Here is a 21249-nt window from a genome sequence, read left to right on the forward strand (position 1 = left end):
GCTCGTTTTGCTATCCTTGCGGGGGTTTAACCTTAAATGCTACAGAGCTGACATGTCCTCAGGGAGACGAGAGCGAGAGAGCGAGAGAGAGAGACCAATCGGGACTGGTTGTTGAGGGCGTGGAAACTGGGAAGGGTGGGCGAAATAGTTTCAGATGTGAAACAACATCATCTGATCGGATTGATTCAAATTCATCACATGATTTATACCAGTTTTAGGGGAGCAGGCGGTGCTGGAGGGCCCGACCGATTGTCTGTCCTGGTTGATGGGGTCAAATTTCCAATCCCAAGTGGTGGATGGGTGGGGGACGACAACGACCCTGATGAACCACAAGTGTCTCTCATCACGCCTTAGCAGGCAAATCGGACTTGGCAGCCCACGCTACGTGAGTGACTGAGAGAGTGAGTCACACTTGGTTAGAAAGAAACGAATTTGGGTGGTAGCCTTATAAATGGGTGAGCAGTGAGATTTGAGGCGAGATAGGCCAGCAAACCAACCAGCCCTTTTGTACCGGATTCTCTCGATGGGTACATCAGCCTCTAATATTCTCACGCATCCAGCGACTGTCCCCTCGGGTGCTCCTTTTACTTGCCGAGGAGGGCGTACGTGTGCCCGACAATCGTTGACGCATCGGCCAAAGCTTCCAACTTTTGTCCCCCCTTTTAATCTTTTGTTGAATTTAAAGCCCGTGTTTGTAACCGGTGCGGTATCGCGCCTGCTAGGGTTTCAATCCAGGGTTTCCTGCGGGCTCGAGGGTGGAGGGATTGTTGGATGGTGTCAGGGGCGCCATGGTGCATGCATTGAGAATCTGTCGCAGCGAATTTTGTTGGACTTCATTTTGAGTTGCGGGTTGGGTGTGAGGAGAGTGTGGGATTCTGCTGGTTGAGGATTTTGATTTTCGCCAACTCTGGGATATGCTCAGGTTCCTCTCTGGGACCTGTACGGCAGAATGAGACGCTTTCAGTTCGTAGAAGCGAGTAACGCGTCAATGGTGGTGTTGGTGTTTCCCTTAAGAGACGATAGTTTAGGTTGCATTGTCCGTTCCCTTCAAGCGAAGTCGTCGAGAGCCTTGCTTGCTGGGTATGACAAATAAAAATTGCCGAGAATTGTTTACTCAGTCTCCGTTGCGATTTGGGGCTTTTACCATAGTTCGAGCATCAATGCCTAACTGCCCAACCCAACCGTGGGCTGTATTTCATTATATTACGTTGCTATTTTTTGTTTACGAGGGCCGGGTTAGTGGGAACAGCATGCTCTTATTTCTGAAGCAGAAAGCCTCTTGGGGCTGAATATCTTGGGCTGTTGGGGTTAAGGTTCGCTGCATTCAGTTCTGTCGAAAATACTTGTGGAGTGATCAGGATTTTTTGTCAGTTTCCGTTTAGTCCATAGAAATTCGAAGTTGTGCAAGATGCTGCGCAATTCCACTGCCGGGTTACCCAGGGTCACGAAGAGCTCTCGTACAATCCGCACTTTACTTGCTGTGATTTGCGGCAAACATGTCACGCAAAGTAACCTTTCAGAGCAGGGTGTGGAGATCAATAACAAGGAGAGGGGAAGTCAACGTCTTGAAAGAAATGATGGCGGGATTGTACCAATCGATTACGAAGACTTGAAGAAGACTGGATATCTGGAGGTAGTTAATGCGATCCTCTCTAATGTGAATATGGTTGCTGCCATGGCCCAATTTTCGAACCTTTATGTGTTCTCTAAACCTCTGAACAATCTGTAATCGCGGTATTCTTGGTTTTTTAAATATGGATTAAAAAATACATGGATGCATTCAGTGGTGATGCTCTTTTAGGTCATAATATGCATTCTGTTTAATTCATCTGAGTTGGAACATTAAATCCCATGATAAAGTTGCAACGTGTAGCCAAGAAAGCTTTGTCTTTTCTTTTCAGGAACTGGTTTGCTGAGCATAGAATCATATGGCATTGGCAAAGCTGGATTAAAAGTTGCATCTCTTCACATAGACAAGGCTTTGATTTTATGTGAGTGTGGAAGTAGCTTAGCCTGTTCACGCGGTAATGAGTTTTATTTTGGTTCATGGCGTGGAATTTGTGAATTTCTGGCGTTAGGGTACTTGTGTTAACAAAATACAACTGGCATTGTGTAGGTTCACATCTTAGAGAGTCCCTCGAGCGAGGAACTTGGGCGGAAACTTGAGAAACTACGGCCTGATATTCTTATGCTTCACGGAGAGCTAGGCTTTGAAAAAGATGTAATTGGTGATCTCGTCTCAAGAGATGACAAAGTGATTTCTTCAGAATTTCTCAGTCCATACATAAGTGCAAAGATCCCAGAGCTGGTTAGTGCGACAATGGAGTTTTTCCTTGTTTCGTATCTTGCAGGTTCATTCTGTCGGAACTCAATGATGCCTATGTTACCCAAGCCTAGTCTCCTTTGGGGATATAAATGAATATTGAGGAGGCCGCTATATCTTTAAGTGTAGGCTGTTTAAGGAGATATTGTCTTCTAATATCTTGGTGTATTCACCATAAATCACTTGAGTTCATGAAATATAGAATTGTGGTTTTGATTCTGGTCGCGTCTTGCCTCCAGGTGTACCTAGAGACTTCTGGCATGAGATTGGCTGAATTGCTGCGTTCTCAGGTATTCTCTAACAAAGGTCCTGAGTAAGGTATGATAGCATGATAGCATTGTACGAAACTGTCTAAGCTCAAACCGTACATTACGGTTTTTCTCTTTTGAAGCTCTTGTCTTCAATAGAGAATTTATCAGAATTTAATTGTTGTATGTGTTCGCTGCGGAGTACAGCGTGTACCGCACGTCATATGTTGGAAAGGGTCACCGACATTTTCTCTAGCAACCCACTTCCGCCGAGCTCTACTGGCGACCTTAAGAAGGTAATTATTTGTCCAGGAAGTTTAGATTTTGTGAATTCTGTCGGGCAACATAGATTTTTTTCCTCCTCTTGTTGACCGTTTTGAGTACATTATCAGTGATTGTGCTTGGAAGGAGTCAAAATACATCTGATTCTTTCTTTGTTCATTTCTCCAAACAGTTGTGCGACAGGAGCTAAGGATGCATTTCAAATAGCTTCGGCTTCATTCCAAATGCATTGTGGGCAGACAAAATCTGCCAGTGTCAATGGACTTGAGAAAACAATTAGTGTGATACCCGTGCTACTAGAAGTTCCTTTGTCGAAAGTCTCAGAGGACCGAATGTCCGACTCTTCAGGCGAGGAAAATGGCAACGAGCCAATCAGCTCTGATACGGCACCCGTCCAGATTTATGACGAGAACCACAGTATTCGACTTCTTGTCTGTTGTGAAGCTAGCAGACCTGTATGCTTCAAAACTCTATCAGGGTTATAACGAGACCTCTGGATGTATGGATTAGATTGGTTTTAATGTAACAGGGTGATTTAATGAAGACAATGAATTCCATGTCTTAATATCGTCATTGTTCATGATTTGTTTCGTTGTTTACTTGAGTGTGCAGAGTTCCGCTTGGATTGGAGCCATCGAAGATGGTCTAAGTGCACTCTTAACTATAGAAGTACGTTGCCAACTTTATGTGTTCCATCCATAGATAAACCAGGAATTTGCTTTTGTTGTTGAGACATCAAGCGAAGCTTGTTTTATTTTTTGAAGGGCGTAGTAATGCATTAGGAATTGTTGCCTCTTCATATGTTTTCTATCTCTTCCGAATCTCAATCCTTACTCCTGTTCGAATTCTGTGATCAGGCTAAAGGAGCCAGACTCTTGCATCGTGTCAGGTTTGTTACCTGTTCCTTGTGACTTCTAGGATATTAATAGGATTCTGGTTTTCTACCTACCATTTGTAGGTAACGGTATAAGAAAGTGACAAGGATTTCGTTGATCTGAATGAAAACAACTTATGCTGGTTGGCAGGATGTAGCCCTAATCAAATGAAGAACAGAAAACTAAACAAGTCACTTAATGTAGAGCACTTCATAATCCTGAAAGGAACATCTTTGGTAGTGCAAAGGTCTATTAGTAGGCAACTATAGTTGCTTGTTACTCTTGATTAGTTACCACTAGTTTCATTGTACAAATAAGTGCAGAATGTATAGACGTAGAGACTGAGTTTTTTTTGTTTTTATTTTTTATTTTTTATTCTTGTAGTGCTCCACCACCACCTATCGCTGCAACATCGTTACTTCGTGGAGTTGTAACCATGCGGTGTGATGTTTGCACTTCCACCTTCGCACGGGTTCCGCTTCTGGTTTCTGGAGCTGCTCAAACTTGTTTTGATGACCAGGTTAGAGTGTACAAGGCCGAGTATCTTATTGCATAGGTTGTCTAAGATGTTCTCTAAAGCTTCTCATGTGATGACCTGTCCAGAGTAAAGTATCAACAGAAGTTTTGAAATCTTTCAGGTACTGGAAAACAGCGTCAAGAAAGAGATGCTGGACAAATGTGAACATATCCAGGTGGTTGTTGAGGATGAGTCACGAAGACCAGCTTTGAATCTTAATTTGAGGAGATCTGTATCTGTGGCATGTGGTGCTTCTATTGTTGAGCTTAGGATCAAGGCTCCTACTTGGGTCGGCCAGGTACGTAATCCATGTTAGGTCTGTCACCTGCGACCGGATTAATCATTACGTGTTCGATTTATATGAAGGTTAACAAAGCTTTTGATACCTTGTATGCATAAGTCTTGCATGCTATTACAACCACTTACTTTGCAGAATTCTTTTCGGACGTTCCATCGGCTTTTAGCTCTGGAAATCTGACTGCCTAGGTTAAATATGCGTCTCAATACTTGATTCTTTAAAGTGCTTGGCTGAGAGATTGCAAGATTCATCTGCTTATACTCCGAGTCTTTTTGTGCAGGTATTACGACAATTGGCAGCTGAATCATCATATCGTGGTCTTGTCGCTATGGGAATAGCTGGTGTAGAGGGAGCCCCCGTAGCTGCATTTCAAGAAGAAGATGCTGCTCGTTTAGTTTCTTTAAAGTGCACTTGGAATGATGCTTCAGACAATGACAGGTTGAGTAATCACTTGGCACTACCTCCATGGTTAGCCCCTCCTGCTGCAAGTCGCAAGAGGCTGAAATTACTCCCGTCTGTGAAGTCGAGTGATAATTTTGCAGAGGAAGACAGAAAAGCATCAAAAGCAAGTAATGGTGGGGGTAAGTCTTGCGCACCATGAATTACAATCCTCTTTAAATGCAATGATGATTCCAATTTTAATAAATTACCAACAGTCAGAAGGTGCGGTGTGTTAACAAATGGCTTAATTCTTGCAGTATGTTATGCTTCTTAGTACCTTCGCTTTCTGAAAATAATGTACTAAATACTCATAATTGAATTCTTGGCACTCCTTGACAGCTTCTTCTAGCAAGCAAGGGAATATCGCGTTACTGGCTGCAATGAAACCATTACCACACACGGGAAGAAGGAAATTTATGCCTTTTGCAAATGCTGTAATGGCCGCTCAGCATGCTGGATGGTCCATGAAACTGGACGTTTCGAGTAGGTCAGTGACAACTCTTCATTATAAATTTCAGTTCTCTGTGCGAAGACCAGAAGAGTTGAGGAAGCTAGCTTTCCTTGAAAATTCGTCTGTCTGACCTTAGTAATTCTGTCAAATGTAATTCTTCTCTTTGTCTGAATATTTAACCAGTTCTTAAAGAAACGCCAATTTTACGGGTACTTGGAAATGGTAGCGTGAACCACAAACAATTAAATTAAATATTGAACCAGGGTGGATCGAAGAAGGCAAAGAAGGCCCGAGTCTGCAAGACCAAGATCTGCGTACTTCATGCCCGGATCTGCTGGGCATAATGCAGGAGGCGCAGCTCCATTTTTACCTCCGCTTAACGTCAAGTCGCATGGTTGTAAACGACCTCATATGGAACGATGTACAGAGGTATGATACATGAATTTCTGTTGCTTATTCAACTTACTTCTACCACGCTGCTGTTCACATACTGTCAAAGTTTCTAAGAAGCCAATATTCATCAATTCCCGCTGAGAATTTTTGTGCAACTACTTTTAATTTTTGGATGCATCAGGAGGAGTTTCTGGCAGACCTTGTGAGTTTTCTGGAATCAAGAGGTCATGGTCGTCTTATTCCACCAGCCGGAGTGGATGCCTTCCCTGAGGTGGTCTTGAATGGGAAACGACTCGACCTCTACAACCTGTACAGAGAGGTATTTTCCTTGACTTCGGGAATGCGCACCAAGTCCTGCTTTTTTTGTGTCCGTTGTATTTGATTTATATAAAATTATTTGCAACCAGGTCTTTTTTATTATCTTTTTATCTTTTTAAATGTTCACCGAAATGTTATATTTTCTTCATCTTAATGCGGAATAACTTACATCCCTTATGTAAGTTGTTCGCAATAATTCACTACTTCACATATGTCTTTTATCTTGAGAATACTGTATCGATAATGCTTTGGATTTCCAGGTAGTTTCAAGAGGAGGTTTTCATGTTGGAAATGGCATCAACTGGAAGGGGCAGATTTTTGCTAAGATGCGCAATCATACATCAGTGAACAAAATGACGGTGCGTCTTCTGCCTTCCGTTGTGGATATAAGCGTTGATATTTGTGGCTGTTGTATAGAGAAATAACTTCGCCTTAATTTAATTATCTCTAGTACATCTTCAGCGTTTTTTCGTAAGCCGCAGGGTGTGCGACCCTTGATTTACCGAAGTGTTGCTTGAGTGTGTTGTTCTGTTCATGGAAGTAACTTCAGGGTCGAAATTCAACAATTTTAGTTTAATTCGTACGTCTCCCTCATCCTTAACTGAATGAAAGCCAGATGTCCATGGTTGCTCTAATCTCGCAGGGTGTTGGCAACACACTAAAAAAGCATTATGAAGTATACCTCTTGGAATACGAACTGGCCCACGATGACGTCGGTGGCGACTGCTGCATTATTTGCCACAGGTGAGAAGAAATAATCGGAAAATCAACCCTACTTTGGCTGTTATTCGAGTTCTCTCTGCTTAATCCGAGTTTTTCGATTTGGGGACCTTGGGTTTAAGTATTGACTGATCGTCAGATAGAAGTAGTAAATCTAACACAAACGTGCCATTTCGGAAATGGATCCTCCTGAGTACATGTTTGTGCCTCGCTGACGTGCAATTAGGATTGATTCCCTGTTCTTACTCACATACATGAACCTCGTGCTCATGCTGTGTGTTTCTCCAGTGGGGCTGAAGGTGACTGGGTCAACTGTGGAAGTTGCAGTGAGTGGGCCCATTTCGGGTGCGATCAACGAACTGGACTAGGAGCGTTCAAGGTAACCACGCTAGCAGCTTGCGACATATTCGGCATATCTTAAAACCAACTTGAATGGTTCTTTGTGGATATAGGTTGTAAGTCCTGAATTCCCTTACTGGTGGGTTCTCGCATGCTGAACAGTGCAATTGATCCCATGCAGGACTATGCAAAGACGGACGGTCTGGAATATATTTGTCCTCGTTGCAGTGCTGGTAATGGGAAACCCAACCCTCGGCGAGCCAAGCGGAAGTGCTCACCAGAGACTTCTAACTCGCCACCCACTGATCCTGTACGGAAGTTGCACAAGGGAAGCTGACAAACCACGTTATAGCGCTTTGGCGACCATCTCTCATTTTTTTTTGTTCCCAAGACCCATTCAAGTGTGACTGAGAATTGACGAAAGCCTGCAGCGAGCTCTAAACCTGGACCACTTTTACAGCCCACGGAGCATCATGTGGCCAGACTCTGCTGCATCTCAACAGATACTTTCCTCAAGTTTTGAGTTATCAGGGTCCATGTCATAACTGGCCCTGCTACGGAAAGGCTCTCCGGGACCTTACTACGGCTATGTTTTTAGATACTACAAAGTTGACAAGGTTTTCTGATCCATTTTTGCCAAAATACCTGTATGATAATTGAAATGGTTTTGGGCACCCTTCTTTCGTCTCTTCTGTTCGTTCATTTCCTCAGTACTCTAGCACACGTTCCGCCACTTACGGGGGACACACTTGCGGTGGAATTTCACTCTAAAGGCCAAGTTGCGCCACAGACTTAGCACAACTTGTAACTCACACGTTAAAAAATAACGTAGAAACCAAGCTTCACGAACACCAGGCGGTTTCTACAATCAACCCACCCCCCTGTCGAGAGATTTCCTGTCCACCGATCTCTCACAAGGGCCTGATCCCAACCAACCATGTCGCGACTCAGGTCATGAACCAAAAGGCAACCAGCAAATGATACCCGAAGTAGTTCCCTGCAGCCTTTTTCCCACCAGGATCACCTTGAACTTGGATCAACCGGAGGCGAACCTTCGGAAGAAAGATGCGTCGCAGTGTCCTAGAATACGGACAAACCACGGAAGAATCTACCCGAAGTATGCCTCCGAAGCATCGTTTCTAAGTGTCGCCGGATACTCTGCTGCGAACTGGAGCGGACGAATCGCAGGGCATTCAGACACCAGGCCCCTTCGCTCCAGAGCCGTTGGGACTGGAGCCTGATTGATTGACGGATGCTTAGGTGCCGTGTTCAGAATTCCTGCTGCGTAGGCTAAACTGTGAAATGCAGATGCCTCCGCCAGGTCGCCCGTCTCAAGTGAGCTCCGGGATTTTCACCGACATGCGGTGTCCATGCTGATCCTCTCATGGTGCCCAAGATTGGCAACCCTGCCCTTTCTATATTTACATGCTTACGTACACACAAAGATATTCAATACATTAAATTTAGGATCACTTCTACAAGATGAAAAAATGGGAGCTTTGATCAATAAAAAAATATCACATCATTGTAATGTTTTGTATTTCAAAGTTTTAATTTTAACATACAAATACTATTAATATTATTATTACATTATGCAAAGGATAGCAAAGGAAATCTGTCGTGTATATATATATATATATATATTTATTTATATATTTTTTTTCATATTTATCTCCCAAAAAGCCATGTTTTACTCAATTATTTACATTAGGGTCTGAATCTCTGAATTCTCATTGTCCTTCCTTTCTTTTTTTTCTCTTTTATTTATTTATTTTTTATGTACATTGATCCTTTTACTATTTGTCAGTTGTGGGTCCAAATAATTCTCAAATTGTCATGATTTCACTCACAAATGATAACAAAAGAAATCCGTCTTTTATTGACCACTCTTGAGTGAATTAATGATGAGTATGAGTTTTGTTTTAATTTTTATTCATTTATTTATTCTATTCATTTATATTATAGAATGACTTTTCTGACTTCACTTGATGCATTTGTGATAATTTATTTACACAGAACACGCATTCACAGCTGGAGCCGGAAGGATGTATTTCATCCGAAAAGCGGATGAAACGTCCATACTTCTCCACGGGCACTGGATGAAGAAATATTGTATTATCAGAAGTAGCGGTTTGCAGATTTTATTATTGTGCCATTATTCATTGAGTATGAACTTTATGAGGCATGGGAAACATTTGCTTTACATTACACGGCAAAAATAAGATAAAACCAATACAATTATAAACTCAAGAAGAAATTATACTATGGCATTCATACGTTGTCATTGTGGTACAATACCACTTTAGGGTATTTAAGCAAACTTCCAAACTCTATTTTTAAAGGGTTTTAACTAATTTGTTGATATTTCGTCTTGTGTATAAACAACACATGTTTTACTCTTTTTACTTGGAAATCTTATTAAAACCTTTAAAACATGATTTGCTAGTCTTGTCTTGAAATTTCAAGGTAATGGTACACATATGAATTCAATATTGTGTGAGGTTAGTTGTATTTAATAAATATCCAATTTGGAATATAGGATAATAATAATAATAATAATAATAATAATAGTGAATAACTGAGAACTGAAATATATATTCAGTGATGAAAAAAATACAAAAAAATGGAGGTGTATGCATTATGCTTACACAATTGATTCAAATTATTATGATGTACAAATAAATTTGTTTGGTTATTTTTGGCTAAATTTATTATGATTGTGCCCCTTCCACAGCTACACATACCCATATATATATATATATATATATACATATATAGAAAGAGATGAAAAGGGTACATAAGTATGATTGTATCATCAGTTCATATGATATGATTGATAATTTTGAAAAGTAAACTTATTGGGATAGAACTGTAAATATAAATGAAAATGAATTCAGGTGTGCAAGTGTGTAAAAAATATGTTTGTGTAAATTTAGAGGTAAAAATAAATTTATACAATTATCTTTTGTGATAATTAGAGTAAATTTATATGTTAATATTTTTACCAATAATCCGTATTTTTATAATCACATTTTTAAACTTGCAATACATTAATATACATGAGTGCAGTATTTTCAAAATTTTCAAAACACAATCAAAGTATTTCAATATTACTAAGAACATCAGTTTTGCAGATTTGTTTATAGCTCAGTTCAATGTCACACACACACACACACACACACATATATATATATATATATTAACATGTGCAAACAACCATATAAGTTTCATCATTATTTTACAGAATATGTCATAAGGTTTGGATGTTTGAGTGGCTTATCCAGAGTTCATGAATTTTTGGAATTCATGCAATTCTGAAGCAAATTTCAACAGAAGAACAATTTTATGAAAAGCCTTGAAAACATGTAATTTATTTTTTTAATATTATGTATGTTCTAAGAAAAGTTGTAGGCAAGGTATTTCAAGCACTGACTAAAGAAACTAATACATCAAAATTGTGCTTTCTTCCAACATAGCTTAGAAGCGGCCTCCAATACTAATCCTACTTATATCTACAAATTTGATGCTCTCCCCCATTCATTCAATACTGCTGTTTTTAATCCACATGGATGAACAATATCAACATTATAAGTATATAATTATGTTATATTATTCCACCGCAACCAATCAACAATTGCCACTTATACCATCAATTCATGTATACTCATTCTGAATACAATAAAATTTATTTATTACTCACATTTTAACTAACTCCGACCTATTTCTGATCATAGCTTAACATCATTTTAACTAACTCCGAACCTATTTCCAACCAATGGATGTCAGACCTGGTTGACAATAGGTTGCCAAACTAATGGAAATACCCCACCTTATAGGTTGGAAAATGGGGGTGGCAAACCAAGCTTGGAGGGAGGGACCCAAATTCATCATCAATAATAACAATAAAAATAATAAGTCCACCGCCGCGATCGGGGATGACTGTTGAGAGCGTGGCATGATGAGGCAGGCAGGCAGCAATGGAGACGGTGCGGCCTTTGAAACGTGGCTTCGGTTTTCACGGATGGACCAAGAAAGCCACTCACTCGCACGAGAGGAGGATGGTCCCCCGCCTCCCCTGACTCCTCCGTCCTTTTCTGCCTCGCCGCGGGAGAGAGAGAGCGAGAGAGAGAAGAAAAACCAAACCGCAGTAAAAAAACCATTTCGTGCAAAAACATCCAACACTGCAAACTGGGTCGTCCGATGGATAACGAAAGGAAGAAAGCTTCGGCGAGAAGCAGCAGCAGCAGATGGAAAAGCGAAAACACAATGTGTGCGGAGAAAGTAACTGAGAGGGTGGGAGAAATGGGAGAAATGGGAGAATCGGTACCTGCACTGAGGGATCCACGCCTCTCTCCCCGACCCGGAGATGTCGCGCCCTCGCTCCAACGGACTCCTTTCACCGCACAGGCTACTGTTGAAGCGTGGGACGAATCCACCTGTGTAGCTTGTGGAGCTGTCGCAGCGATCACTCCCTACACGCGGTGCTGATCGTGAGTGCATTCACTCCATCGCCCTTGCTCGCTCTCATTGCTCATCCTCGGCGCCAGTTGTGTGTATGTGTGTGTTTTGCGGAGCTGGGTCTTGTCTCGGTAGATGTACTTGTGAAAGCTTGAAGCAAGCTTATTGGAGTTCTGTGTGAGAGCTGGAGGTCTTTTTTTTTCGAATGAGGACCGAGGCTGGAACTTGGCTGCATTTGACAGAGGCTTTGTTAGTGGTTGTATTGCATCGGTGAGTTGCCCTTCAATTTATTGCACTGTGGGTGCGTGGGGATTAGGTTCTGTGGAGAAGATTTCGTGCGTTTTGTGGCGTGTGGGGTGTGGTGAGTTGGTTGCTGTTGAGCTTTCGATATATTGCCATCGCTGGTTTCGTTTTGAAGTGGTGCCTGGAGGTCTTTAGGGGTCTTCAGAGGTTTTTGAAGCCTTTTGACAGTGAAGGTGTTGCACGGGTTGAGTAGGACGCGTTCTCAGTGGGGCCGGTTGGGAGAGTTGGAGGAAGGAGTTTTAGCACGTGTGTTGGGTTCTGCTTTGCAATGTGCTATTCTGGTGGCATGATTGCCCACGCCGGAAATCAGTTTCTACAACTTAATATTTGAGGCATGTCAGATTAAATGCTGGGCCTATACGATAGTGACATATGTAGGGATGTCGGGATGATCGATTTCCTGAGTGGTAGCCGTCGCATTTCTCCTCAATGTGGATGCTTGAGTTGATCTCCGAACTGCCAACGCTAATTCTTCCATTGCACAAACTCGGGATTCTCAGGGGAACAATGCGGAATGGTGCCCATCAGACTTTGGGAAGTAATGTAGTCGCAAAGAGGGTGTTGAGAGTTCTCTCGCACACGGAGCTCATTCCTTGAAATGTAGGAAATTGGGATTTGAGATAGAAACTACGTGTGAGCCCAGTGTATTATGGTGATTAGTTGTAATCTAGCACGGAAGGCTTTCTTTGAGTGCGTAGCATTGATCGCAATGCATGAGACGCTCATGCTAATTCTCTTCATCGAACGTCGCTGGTAGTTTTGACAGTTTGACGATAAGCTTTGTTTAGAAAGAACTTCCTTCGTCATATTCTGCACGGAATTGGGGTTTCCTTCAACGATAGTGATGACGATTATTTGTATCGTGGTCTCTGAAATCAATAATACTTGCTGAATGATTTTAATTTTTATTCACTTTTTCTCATTTTATATTTTCAGGTTCCTGAACTAAAGAAATGACTGAAGATGCTGCTTCAACCTGAGTGAACACATGTCGATCTAGATTGATCTCAATCTTACTCATTCATTGAAATGCATCAAGTGCGGATGTTTTAAAAAAATGGATGTTGCAGGTTTGGGTCAAATCATCGCTGCAATCCTTGGGAAAGAATGTGAGACCTAAACCGGATGATACTTTGGAGGAGTGCCAGAAGTTGCATTCGATGGGACGATGATGGTGGTTTCAAACCTCCAAGCTGGTGATTAGGAGTAGAACTGCAGTCAGATAGTTTGACCAATTTGAACACGTGCAGCCGTGCTGTATCGCTGAAGTTAACCACATTTCACAGCGAAACAGCATTTACAGGGTTCATGCTCTCAGTGCTGATTGATACTAAGAACGGTTCAGAGGTATGGACAGGCGGAGTGGCGCTATTGGGCTTTGTTGATTTAGCATCTGGACCTACAGAATTCGTGATTGTGTTTTTTGGACGTAAGTATGGATCTAGTGCACGGAGGGCCGACCAGTAGGCCAACATAAGGTGCAATCCTCTCATATGGCTTGAAGGTTGCAGCTTGGCGGTTTTGTTTTTATCCTTAAGGTTATGCGATATAGCTCCTTGCGCTTGCCAACTATGCGGGCAGCCGAATGATCCACTTCTCAGCCATGGGGTATCTATCCTGTCGAACGGAAGCTGCTATCGGAACTTGTGAATCCGTACACTTGAAGCAGAAAAATCAATTGATCAAAAAAGCCACGAAGCCGCGAAATATCATCCCACGAGTTTTCTCTTTCTCTGTAAGTGTCTTGTCCAGACATGATTTCCTAGAAAGACTTTCTTTTGAGCTCATCTCTGGCTCCGCACCTGCACTGTTTACCTCTGATAGCCACTATCTGTTCAAATCACTCTATTTGTCTTTGGATTAGTACGAGCAATCTTCTGCAACTTTCAGTCTTTGTGGTATTGTTTTAAAGGCTAGAAGTTTCCCTTCTTGTTTGTCCGTGGAGTGTTGCTGACATTCTCAAATCTCATCTCAATCCCAGTAATGTTCATGGAGATACTTTTGTGTAACTCTGTCTCGTATGGCTTAGCAGGAACTCAGAGATGCAACTTTGAATTTTGCGGAAAGCCGTCTTCTTGGCAAGGGTAGTCACGGGTTGGTATACAAGGGGGTGCTAAAGGATGGGAAGGAAGTAGCGGTCAAAAGAGCAACACATGCGCGTCAGCTTCTCCAAGATGAAACCTCCTTCGATAATGAGCTTGAGATATTGTCCAAGATCTGGAGTGAAAGGTTTGTCAACTTACTGGGGTACACTCGTGAGGAGGACGAGAAGCTTTTAGTTGTAGAATACATGTCCAATGGCACGCTGCATGACAACCTTCATGACAACTTCAAAACTACGCTCAATTGGATGATGCGTATTGAATTAGCTCTGCAAATCGCGAGAGGCATTTTCACTCTCCACTCGGCTTCGCCTCCCATCATACACAGGGACATAAAGTCCTCTAACGTGCTGATTGACGAAACTTGGAAAGCTAGGCTTGGTGATTTCGGTTTGGCTCTAAGAGGCAACATCGAGGATATGTTGAAGTCCTCAACTCCACCAGCAGGTACAATGGGTTACTTGGACCCTGAGTACGAGACTCCATCGGATCTGAGCACCAAAACGGATGTCTTCAGTTTTGGAATTCTTCTGCTTGAGATGATTAGCGGCAGGAATGCGATCGATCTAGCCTACGAACCCCCATGCATTCACGAATGGGCCATTCCGCTCATCAAACAGGGCAGAATGGATGAACTATTGGACAGGAAACTGGATCTGCCTGGGAATATCAAGCCTCTCAAGCAGTTGATAAACCTGGCCCTTAAGTGCGTTCGATCATCTCGCCTCAGGCGCCCCTCCATGTTGTGCGTTGTTGATGATTTGAAAGAGATTCAGAAAAAAGTTTCGGGTTCAGCAGTGGATGGTATGACACGGTTCGTCATGCGAGGTGTGAATGCACAGCGGCCATGGCCTGCAGCATCTGCTCGTAGAGCAACAAAAGTGTCTTCTCACCCTAACCACAAGAGGTTGTTGTCGCGGGTCTCTAGGTTAGCAGAGCAGGAGGCCACAATGATCAACTCTGAACAGGAAGACGGGCCTGGCCAAACCCCTGCTGATGATCAACCCACTGCAGCCGAAGTTTGTTCTGCACATGTCTTCCCTGACAAGCCTGTGGCGACAAATACCTGCGTTGAAGAGGTTCCTACACGAATTAGTGTTGACGAAGGCGACGACAGTCGTGTAGCTGATGGGAGTGCTCAAGATCCTCGCACATCCTGGAGGCTCTCAACTCCCTACAGTACGGATTACAGCGAAGTTGAATCAGAGACAACTTTTGAGGATTTCAAGTCCGCAAGTGCCTCTTTTAGGTCCAGTAGTGCAAGTGCGACGGTGGACATAGACGAGGAGATGTGTGACGACGATGCAGTGTCTAGTGCCAACTGGTTGAAAACGCATGCCGCTAAGTCCAGGTCACGAGTATCGACCTCTAAAAAGCCGTCAGCACCGCTATCTCCGTGTGTCAGTCCGGGGATTTCACATGAGCTGGGGCTTACTCCACCTCATGAGCCTTGTAACAATACTGAAGCCGAGGTTATGGACTTCGTTATAGGCGAAGTGATAGGCGACCCTTTGTGTGAAATATCGCAGGTACAGGATCTGATTACTTCTCAGTACGACCTAGTTGAGCACCCAGTGAGTCGATCCTCGTCTCGAAGTGGAAGTGGATCTGTCCGATTAAGTTACCAGCCAAAACTTTTGGAACTGCAGAGTGCCCAGCTGAAGGCCATGAATGAAGAGTTCAGGACAATGCCAAGGGTGGGGTCAAGTGATCAATTGGAAGGGTATGTGCTTCGAACATCTAGTGCCCGTGAACTAGAAGCCTTCAGCCTCCCGAATGACAACACCGGAGCAGCTTCTCGCAGGACAGCCTATGTAGCTATCAAGACATTAGCAACCACTTGTCTAGGTGCAGCTGTAAAACCCTGTGTCCGACTTAAAGAAGAAGAACATCTCACCAGGACATCATCGTATGCCCTGGGTACATAGCGATAACTGTAGAGTAAACCCCGATTAGAGGATATTTCCTGTTCGATGTCAACTGGACTTGGAGCTCAGCCATGACTGCGGCAAATGAGACAGGCACGCATCCTCTGGTTCCTGTAAATTAGATTTGAATGAGCTTCAGAAAATACCTGGAGCTGATGCTGCTGCTTTCCAGCTCCTTTCGCATTGCACAGTTCCCCGTGCAGCGTGGCTCTCGTTCTGTTGAGATGTAAAGACTCATTGAACCCCTCTCTCTGGTTTATATCACATCCTTTTTATTAAACCAATTTTGAACGAGTTTTGTGGTATGTGATCACCACTGTCCCAGTTGTTGAGAAATCCATCCTTTACAGCAGGTCTTGGTTTTTGATTATCCATTGGTAAATTTCATTGAGAGTGTTCTAGGTTGGTGTGTAGTGTGCACAACAATATTTATACGGTAGTTCACAATTAGCTTGTTGAAGGTAAGTAAGGGCCATCTGAGACCCGAAAACGCACATATCTAATTTTTAAAGTAGTTTCTTCAGTTAGTCAACTTGTTATCTTTTCCAGAAGTTGCATTATATTCAAACATTTAACTATGTTTAAAAGTGCCATTTTTTTTTTTTTTTTTTTTTTTTTTTTTTTTTTTCTGATTTGTTTTGTTTCTTAAAAAGTAAATTTTAGGCAATTCAAACCAAATCAAACTTAATCTAAAACTCATTTGGGTTTGCTTTCAATGGCTTTTTACTACTGAAGTCATGAATACAAAATTATACCTCATTTAATGAAGCCCTCATTGCTATACCGAAATTTATAATTGTGACTGAAGGACACATTTTGATTATCAATTAAAGAATTATTTACATAATTAGCAACTTCAAATCTATTATATTTTGGAAATAACTTACTTTTTCAAGAACATAAATTCAAAACTTGCATGCATCAACTTGCATTGACTTGCAAGTTGTGCTTGAACATATCTCATTACTTTGTTAATATTATAAAAAACTATCATATATATTTTTTATAATATGATATAATCTACTTTTAATATATGATTTGTGTTATTTGATTGTTGAAATTTAACTGTAAGTATCTATTACGTTGTGCATTTTGCAATTATGCTGAAAAAAAAAAATACCTCAAAATTCTACAATGTTTCTGCAAAGTATTTTGAAATAATGATACAAATCATAAAGAAATGTTTTAAGTTTTAGAACTTGTCATCAATCCAATTAGATAATTAGATAATACAAAAGGTTCGAGATGTAATTAAAATTTAGATAATTCTAAAAAATCAAAATAATGTTAGTCTTTAGTTTCATTCAGGTATTTCAGCTATCAATATTTCCAACCTATTATATTATTGACTTGATTCTTTATAAATTAATGTATATATATATATATATATATATATATATATATATATTCTTTTTAAAATGCAATTTATTTTTATTTTTATTTTATTTTTGATTTTTGTAGAACGAATTTATATTATGTTTTAAAGTTTTATTTTTCTATCATAGATTACATAAGAGCATAAATATTAAATCTAATTTTATTTATATTTAAGACAATACAACTATTTTCAAGAAATTAATTTTATCATTAAATTGTATATTTATTCATATAGCAACATATGTGTTCTATCTTAAATCAAAGTAACATGACTTATACAAATACTTATTTTCGAGAAGCTTTTTGACCCAATAAGAAGTCACACTCTGAAGTCAGAATCTATCATAAAAAATAATTGGAACTTCACAACTGGAATTCAAATTCTCAACCCTTAGTATAATACTTTATGCTGCATTCCTATCATCATTTGGTAGTTTAAGGTCATTTCATGACCAGGATACACTTTTTATTTATATATTCATTTATTATCATGCGTTGAAATGAGGTGGTGGAGTAGCTCAAAGTTCCTACTCCGAAAAAAAGCAATAAAAAAAGAACATACAATGCAACGTTATGCAATGTTACCCAATGGTGTTGAAAAATAAAAATGAATTGTGACAGTGCTATGAATTGGAGTTGGAACTAGTGAAACTCAACTTTATAGCAAAATACTTCAGAAACCAAAACCTTCATCACAAATGCGATTGTGGAGAGATTAACGTTCAGGGCTCTATGTGAATTCTTTATCTTTTTTCTATCAGATTTGGTGATCTTAACCAGTCAGTGAGAACCGGACCCTCACTCTGATCATCGACATGAACAATCACCGACCTGGAGTTTTCATGTCCACTGAATATTACACCAATCGATACATAAATGAATATATATATCCATCTTTTCATCGTCACATCTATAAAAACACAACCTGCTGGGGCTCGGAGGAGTGTACGTGGCTGTGCTTTTTAAAGAAATTAATCGCCGCTGTAATTCCCTGAAACTCGTTACCATCTCCTCAATAGGCTCGGTATTCAGAACTGTCGAATTGACTTGGGCAACGTTACTGAAAATAGTTTGCTGCGGAAGGATGAAACGATGGAGTAGAGTGATCTCAGATAAATTGGACGAACTTTTCATAATCCGGAAGCTAAGGAAAGAGAGTCTCTGGTAATAGATTCAGTGTGGTTTGCGGAAGCATTTCAAGCAGAAGAAACACGTTGTTTGACAGTCTGTCGTGGAGCTTTTGGAGGTGACTCCTATTTAAGTCGTGGAAACGAGATTTGTGGCTCTGGTGTTATTTTCCTTGTTTTTCTTCATGTTTTAGTTGCATTGAGCGGAAGGAAACCCGACGGACCTTGCAGTTGTGGATAAATTTGTTGCGGAGACATGGGTACAGAGAGAGGAACACGAACTGTGGCAGATTCCATTGGGGCCCTGGAGGTGGAGAAGGTTGTTGGGGCCACTGGAGACCTTAGCAGCGTCCCGTTGAGCACCTTCTGGAATGACCAGGTGAAGCATTTTCTAATTTTGTATGCGGTCTACCTTGAATGACAATCCTTGCAGCAACAAACTCCCAAAGAACAATCGCTCGCTCGCTCTAACCACACCAAATCATCAACACTGACAAGTCGCTTTGTTGGTTGATTCTTGTAGCCCGTTCTCATTCACGTCCTTCGAAGGTTCGGATGTCAGCTATGCCGAGGGGGGGCAGTGGAGATGGGGAAAATTTTCCCCGACCTTGAAGCACACGGAGTGCGAATTATCGGAATAGGTACATATCTCACCCACCACCACCACCACAAGATGATGATTCGTCGCATTAGTCCTTTACAGTACGATGGAAATCCCTCGTCAAGGATGTTTGTGATGCCGATGTTGATGCGCGGCGTCTAGGTATCGAGAAGGTCGGCCTGGAGGACTTCCAAAAGGGAGGGTTCTGGAAAGGAGAGCTCTACATCGACAACGGGAAGAAAATCCACAAAGCTCTAAACATCCAGAAGGTGGGGATCCTGAGCTCGGTGAAAATGATGGTCTCCAACAAAAGCGTGAAGGACGCCATTAAGAAGACAAAAGACACACCGGGAGACTTCAAGGGCGATGGCCGGCAACTGGGAGCCACCTTCGTTCTCGCCAAAGGTGGCGAAACTCTGCTAGATTTTCGTCAAGAGCATTTCGGCGACCACCCTTCCAATGCCGCCATTCTAGAAGCTCTGGGTTTGGATTCTTCCGCAGCAAAAGCAGCCCCACCATCGGAGCCCTCTGTCTGCACCGACACCGTAGCAGCTTCGTAGCATGCAACTTCACGTTTCTTCTCAAAACTGTAGTATAGTAGGTCCATGTTCTTCATCCCTGATTGCTTTTCCATAAGCATTCCACTTTGCACATGTGTGTTCACTTCTTCTTAAGCTTCACTCTTTGTTGAATTCCACATCTGTGGTTAGTGAGAGTGCTATTTTTATTTTGACTTTGATTTAATCTAGTTGATTGTCCTCCTCCCTCTTGGGATGTGAGTATCTCCACAACAGGCTTTTGTGGTCCAATCTGACAGGACCCACTAAGAATCTCACTGGTTTTTGCTTTGAAGCTACACCGGTTGTGTAGCAAACTAACCTTTCTGGCAACTAACACATGACTCATGTAACACAAAAATAACAATGTTGATGTGAATCTGTAGTGTCGTAAGAACAGTTGATACGACAAGCGGAATTATAAACACTGTTCCGTGCAATCTGAGTTGGTGCTGCGGATGGTGTCCAGGTTGACAATTCTTGAAAACAACAGTTTCTCAAAGAGGATGTATTATTAGGTTGTCTTTACAGAGAAACAGTTCAAGTAAGAGTGCAAAGTTTGAGCCACTTAGCCACAGCTATGGTGTTTACCCTAATGAGTTTTAAGGAAATTTAGGATTTTGTAAGTAATGCTTTTAATGCATGAACTTGCACTGAGAGCAATCATGTTTACAACCCCTCTTGTTCTTGGCCTTATTTCTCAAGCAAGATGTTGCTAGTGAGGTTTTTGCTTGCCAATGTTGTAATCAATTGTCGACAACAGATTGAGGCCTTGAGACGGGTGCGTGTCTCTTTACATTGCAGATAAATAATTCTAGGGTATTGCAATGCTTAGACAAATTTGACAACTCTTGAAATTGGTGCTTAATATAGTAGCATCTCTTGCTTGTATTAATTTGGTTTTTTGTGGTTGTTGTTTGAGGTTTCATCAATATTCTAATGGAGCTGATCCTTGATTGTTCATATCAATTAGTTGAAAGTGCAAGAAAGCCAATTGAGGATGCAAAAATTAGTTGGAAACAATTGGGATTAATTGGATCTCCAACACAGCGTGGAAGTGATGTAGGTTGTGTTTTGCCTTGCGAAGTTACAACCTTGCTTTTCTTGTGGAGGAGAAGGTTGTACATTATCAAGCAAGGATTTAGTTCCAATATTTATACTTTGTAGGAGGAGTGTGAGCTCTAGGTTAAAGAATTTAGTGATTCATAGTATCAATTCTTTTAATTTGGGAAGGAGGTTGATTTATATTTGGATTTAAAGATCATTAGGATTTAGGTTCTAGTAGAAGAAAACACTGCGGATAAAAGTATTATGCCCAATTCTTCTTGATTGTTTGTATAGCAAATATAGAATACAAACTTGGTTAGCTTATTGAATAGATGTCCCGTTTGTATTTTTTTTCTAATAAAATGTACCTTTATATGTATGTCTTTGGTCTTTTCATGCATAATTGGGTTGTCTGTAAGATAGATGGAGGATTAGTTGTTACTAAAGAGAAATATAAGAATTGTGTTTTTGACTTTTAATTCTCTAAAGAATTTCTAGAGGTAAATTATTTCTATTGCTTTATGAAGAAAATCCTATATTTGGC

General features: G+C 41.2%; 3 protein-coding genes across 6 annotated transcripts; all 3 read left to right on the forward strand.

The window, feature by feature from the left end:
* Nucleotides 1-86: 86 nt before the first annotated feature.
* On the forward strand, nt 87-7884 carry LOC112283834 (AT-rich interactive domain-containing protein 4). The gene is made up of 17 exons (XM_024523063.3): nt 87-1633; nt 2117-2308; nt 2563-2613; nt 2779-2867; nt 3026-3308; nt 3466-3522; nt 3711-3742; nt 4113-4248; nt 4367-4543; nt 4824-5124; nt 5324-5471; nt 5699-5864; nt 6010-6147; nt 6407-6505; nt 6790-6890; nt 7155-7245; nt 7387-7884. The coding sequence occupies exons 1-17, from the start codon at nt 1409-1411 to the stop codon at nt 7540-7542; spliced, it is 2442 nt and encodes an 813-aa protein (XP_024378831.1). The 5' UTR covers nt 87-1408; the 3' UTR covers nt 7543-7884.
* Nucleotides 7885-11377: 3493 nt separating this feature from the next.
* On the forward strand, nt 11378-16280 carry LOC112283110 (uncharacterized). 4 transcript variants are annotated; one of them, XM_024521441.3, is made up of 3 exons: nt 11378-11695; nt 12903-13701; nt 13999-16280. In XM_024521441.3, the coding sequence occupies exons 2-3, from the start codon at nt 13552-13554 to the stop codon at nt 15994-15996; spliced, it is 2148 nt and encodes a 715-aa protein (XP_024377209.1). In that variant the 5' UTR covers nt 11378-11695; nt 12903-13551; the 3' UTR covers nt 15997-16280. The 4 variants fall into 4 exon arrangements, with proteins under 4 accessions (XP_024377209.1, XP_024377211.1, XP_024377210.1 ...); XM_024521443.3 differs by having other exon boundaries at nt 11525-11695; nt 13037-13701; XM_024521442.3 differs by having other exon boundaries at nt 11661-11933; nt 13037-13701.
* A 2390-nt stretch (nt 16281-18670) lies between these two features.
* LOC112283185 (uncharacterized) lies at nt 18671-19892 on the forward strand. The gene is made up of 3 exons (XM_024521606.3): nt 18671-18879; nt 19024-19141; nt 19264-19892. The coding sequence occupies exons 1-3, from the start codon at nt 18757-18759 to the stop codon at nt 19659-19661; spliced, it is 639 nt and encodes a 212-aa protein (XP_024377374.1). The 5' UTR covers nt 18671-18756; the 3' UTR covers nt 19662-19892.
* Nucleotides 19893-21249: the final 1357 nt, after the last annotated feature.

The sequence above is a fragment of the Physcomitrium patens genome, chromosome 6 (assembly GCF_059467195.1).
Source record: "Physcomitrium patens ecotype Gransden chromosome 6, ASM5946719v1, whole genome shotgun sequence".
Classification (NCBI taxonomy): domain Eukaryota; kingdom Viridiplantae; phylum Streptophyta; class Bryopsida; order Funariales; family Funariaceae; genus Physcomitrium; species Physcomitrium patens.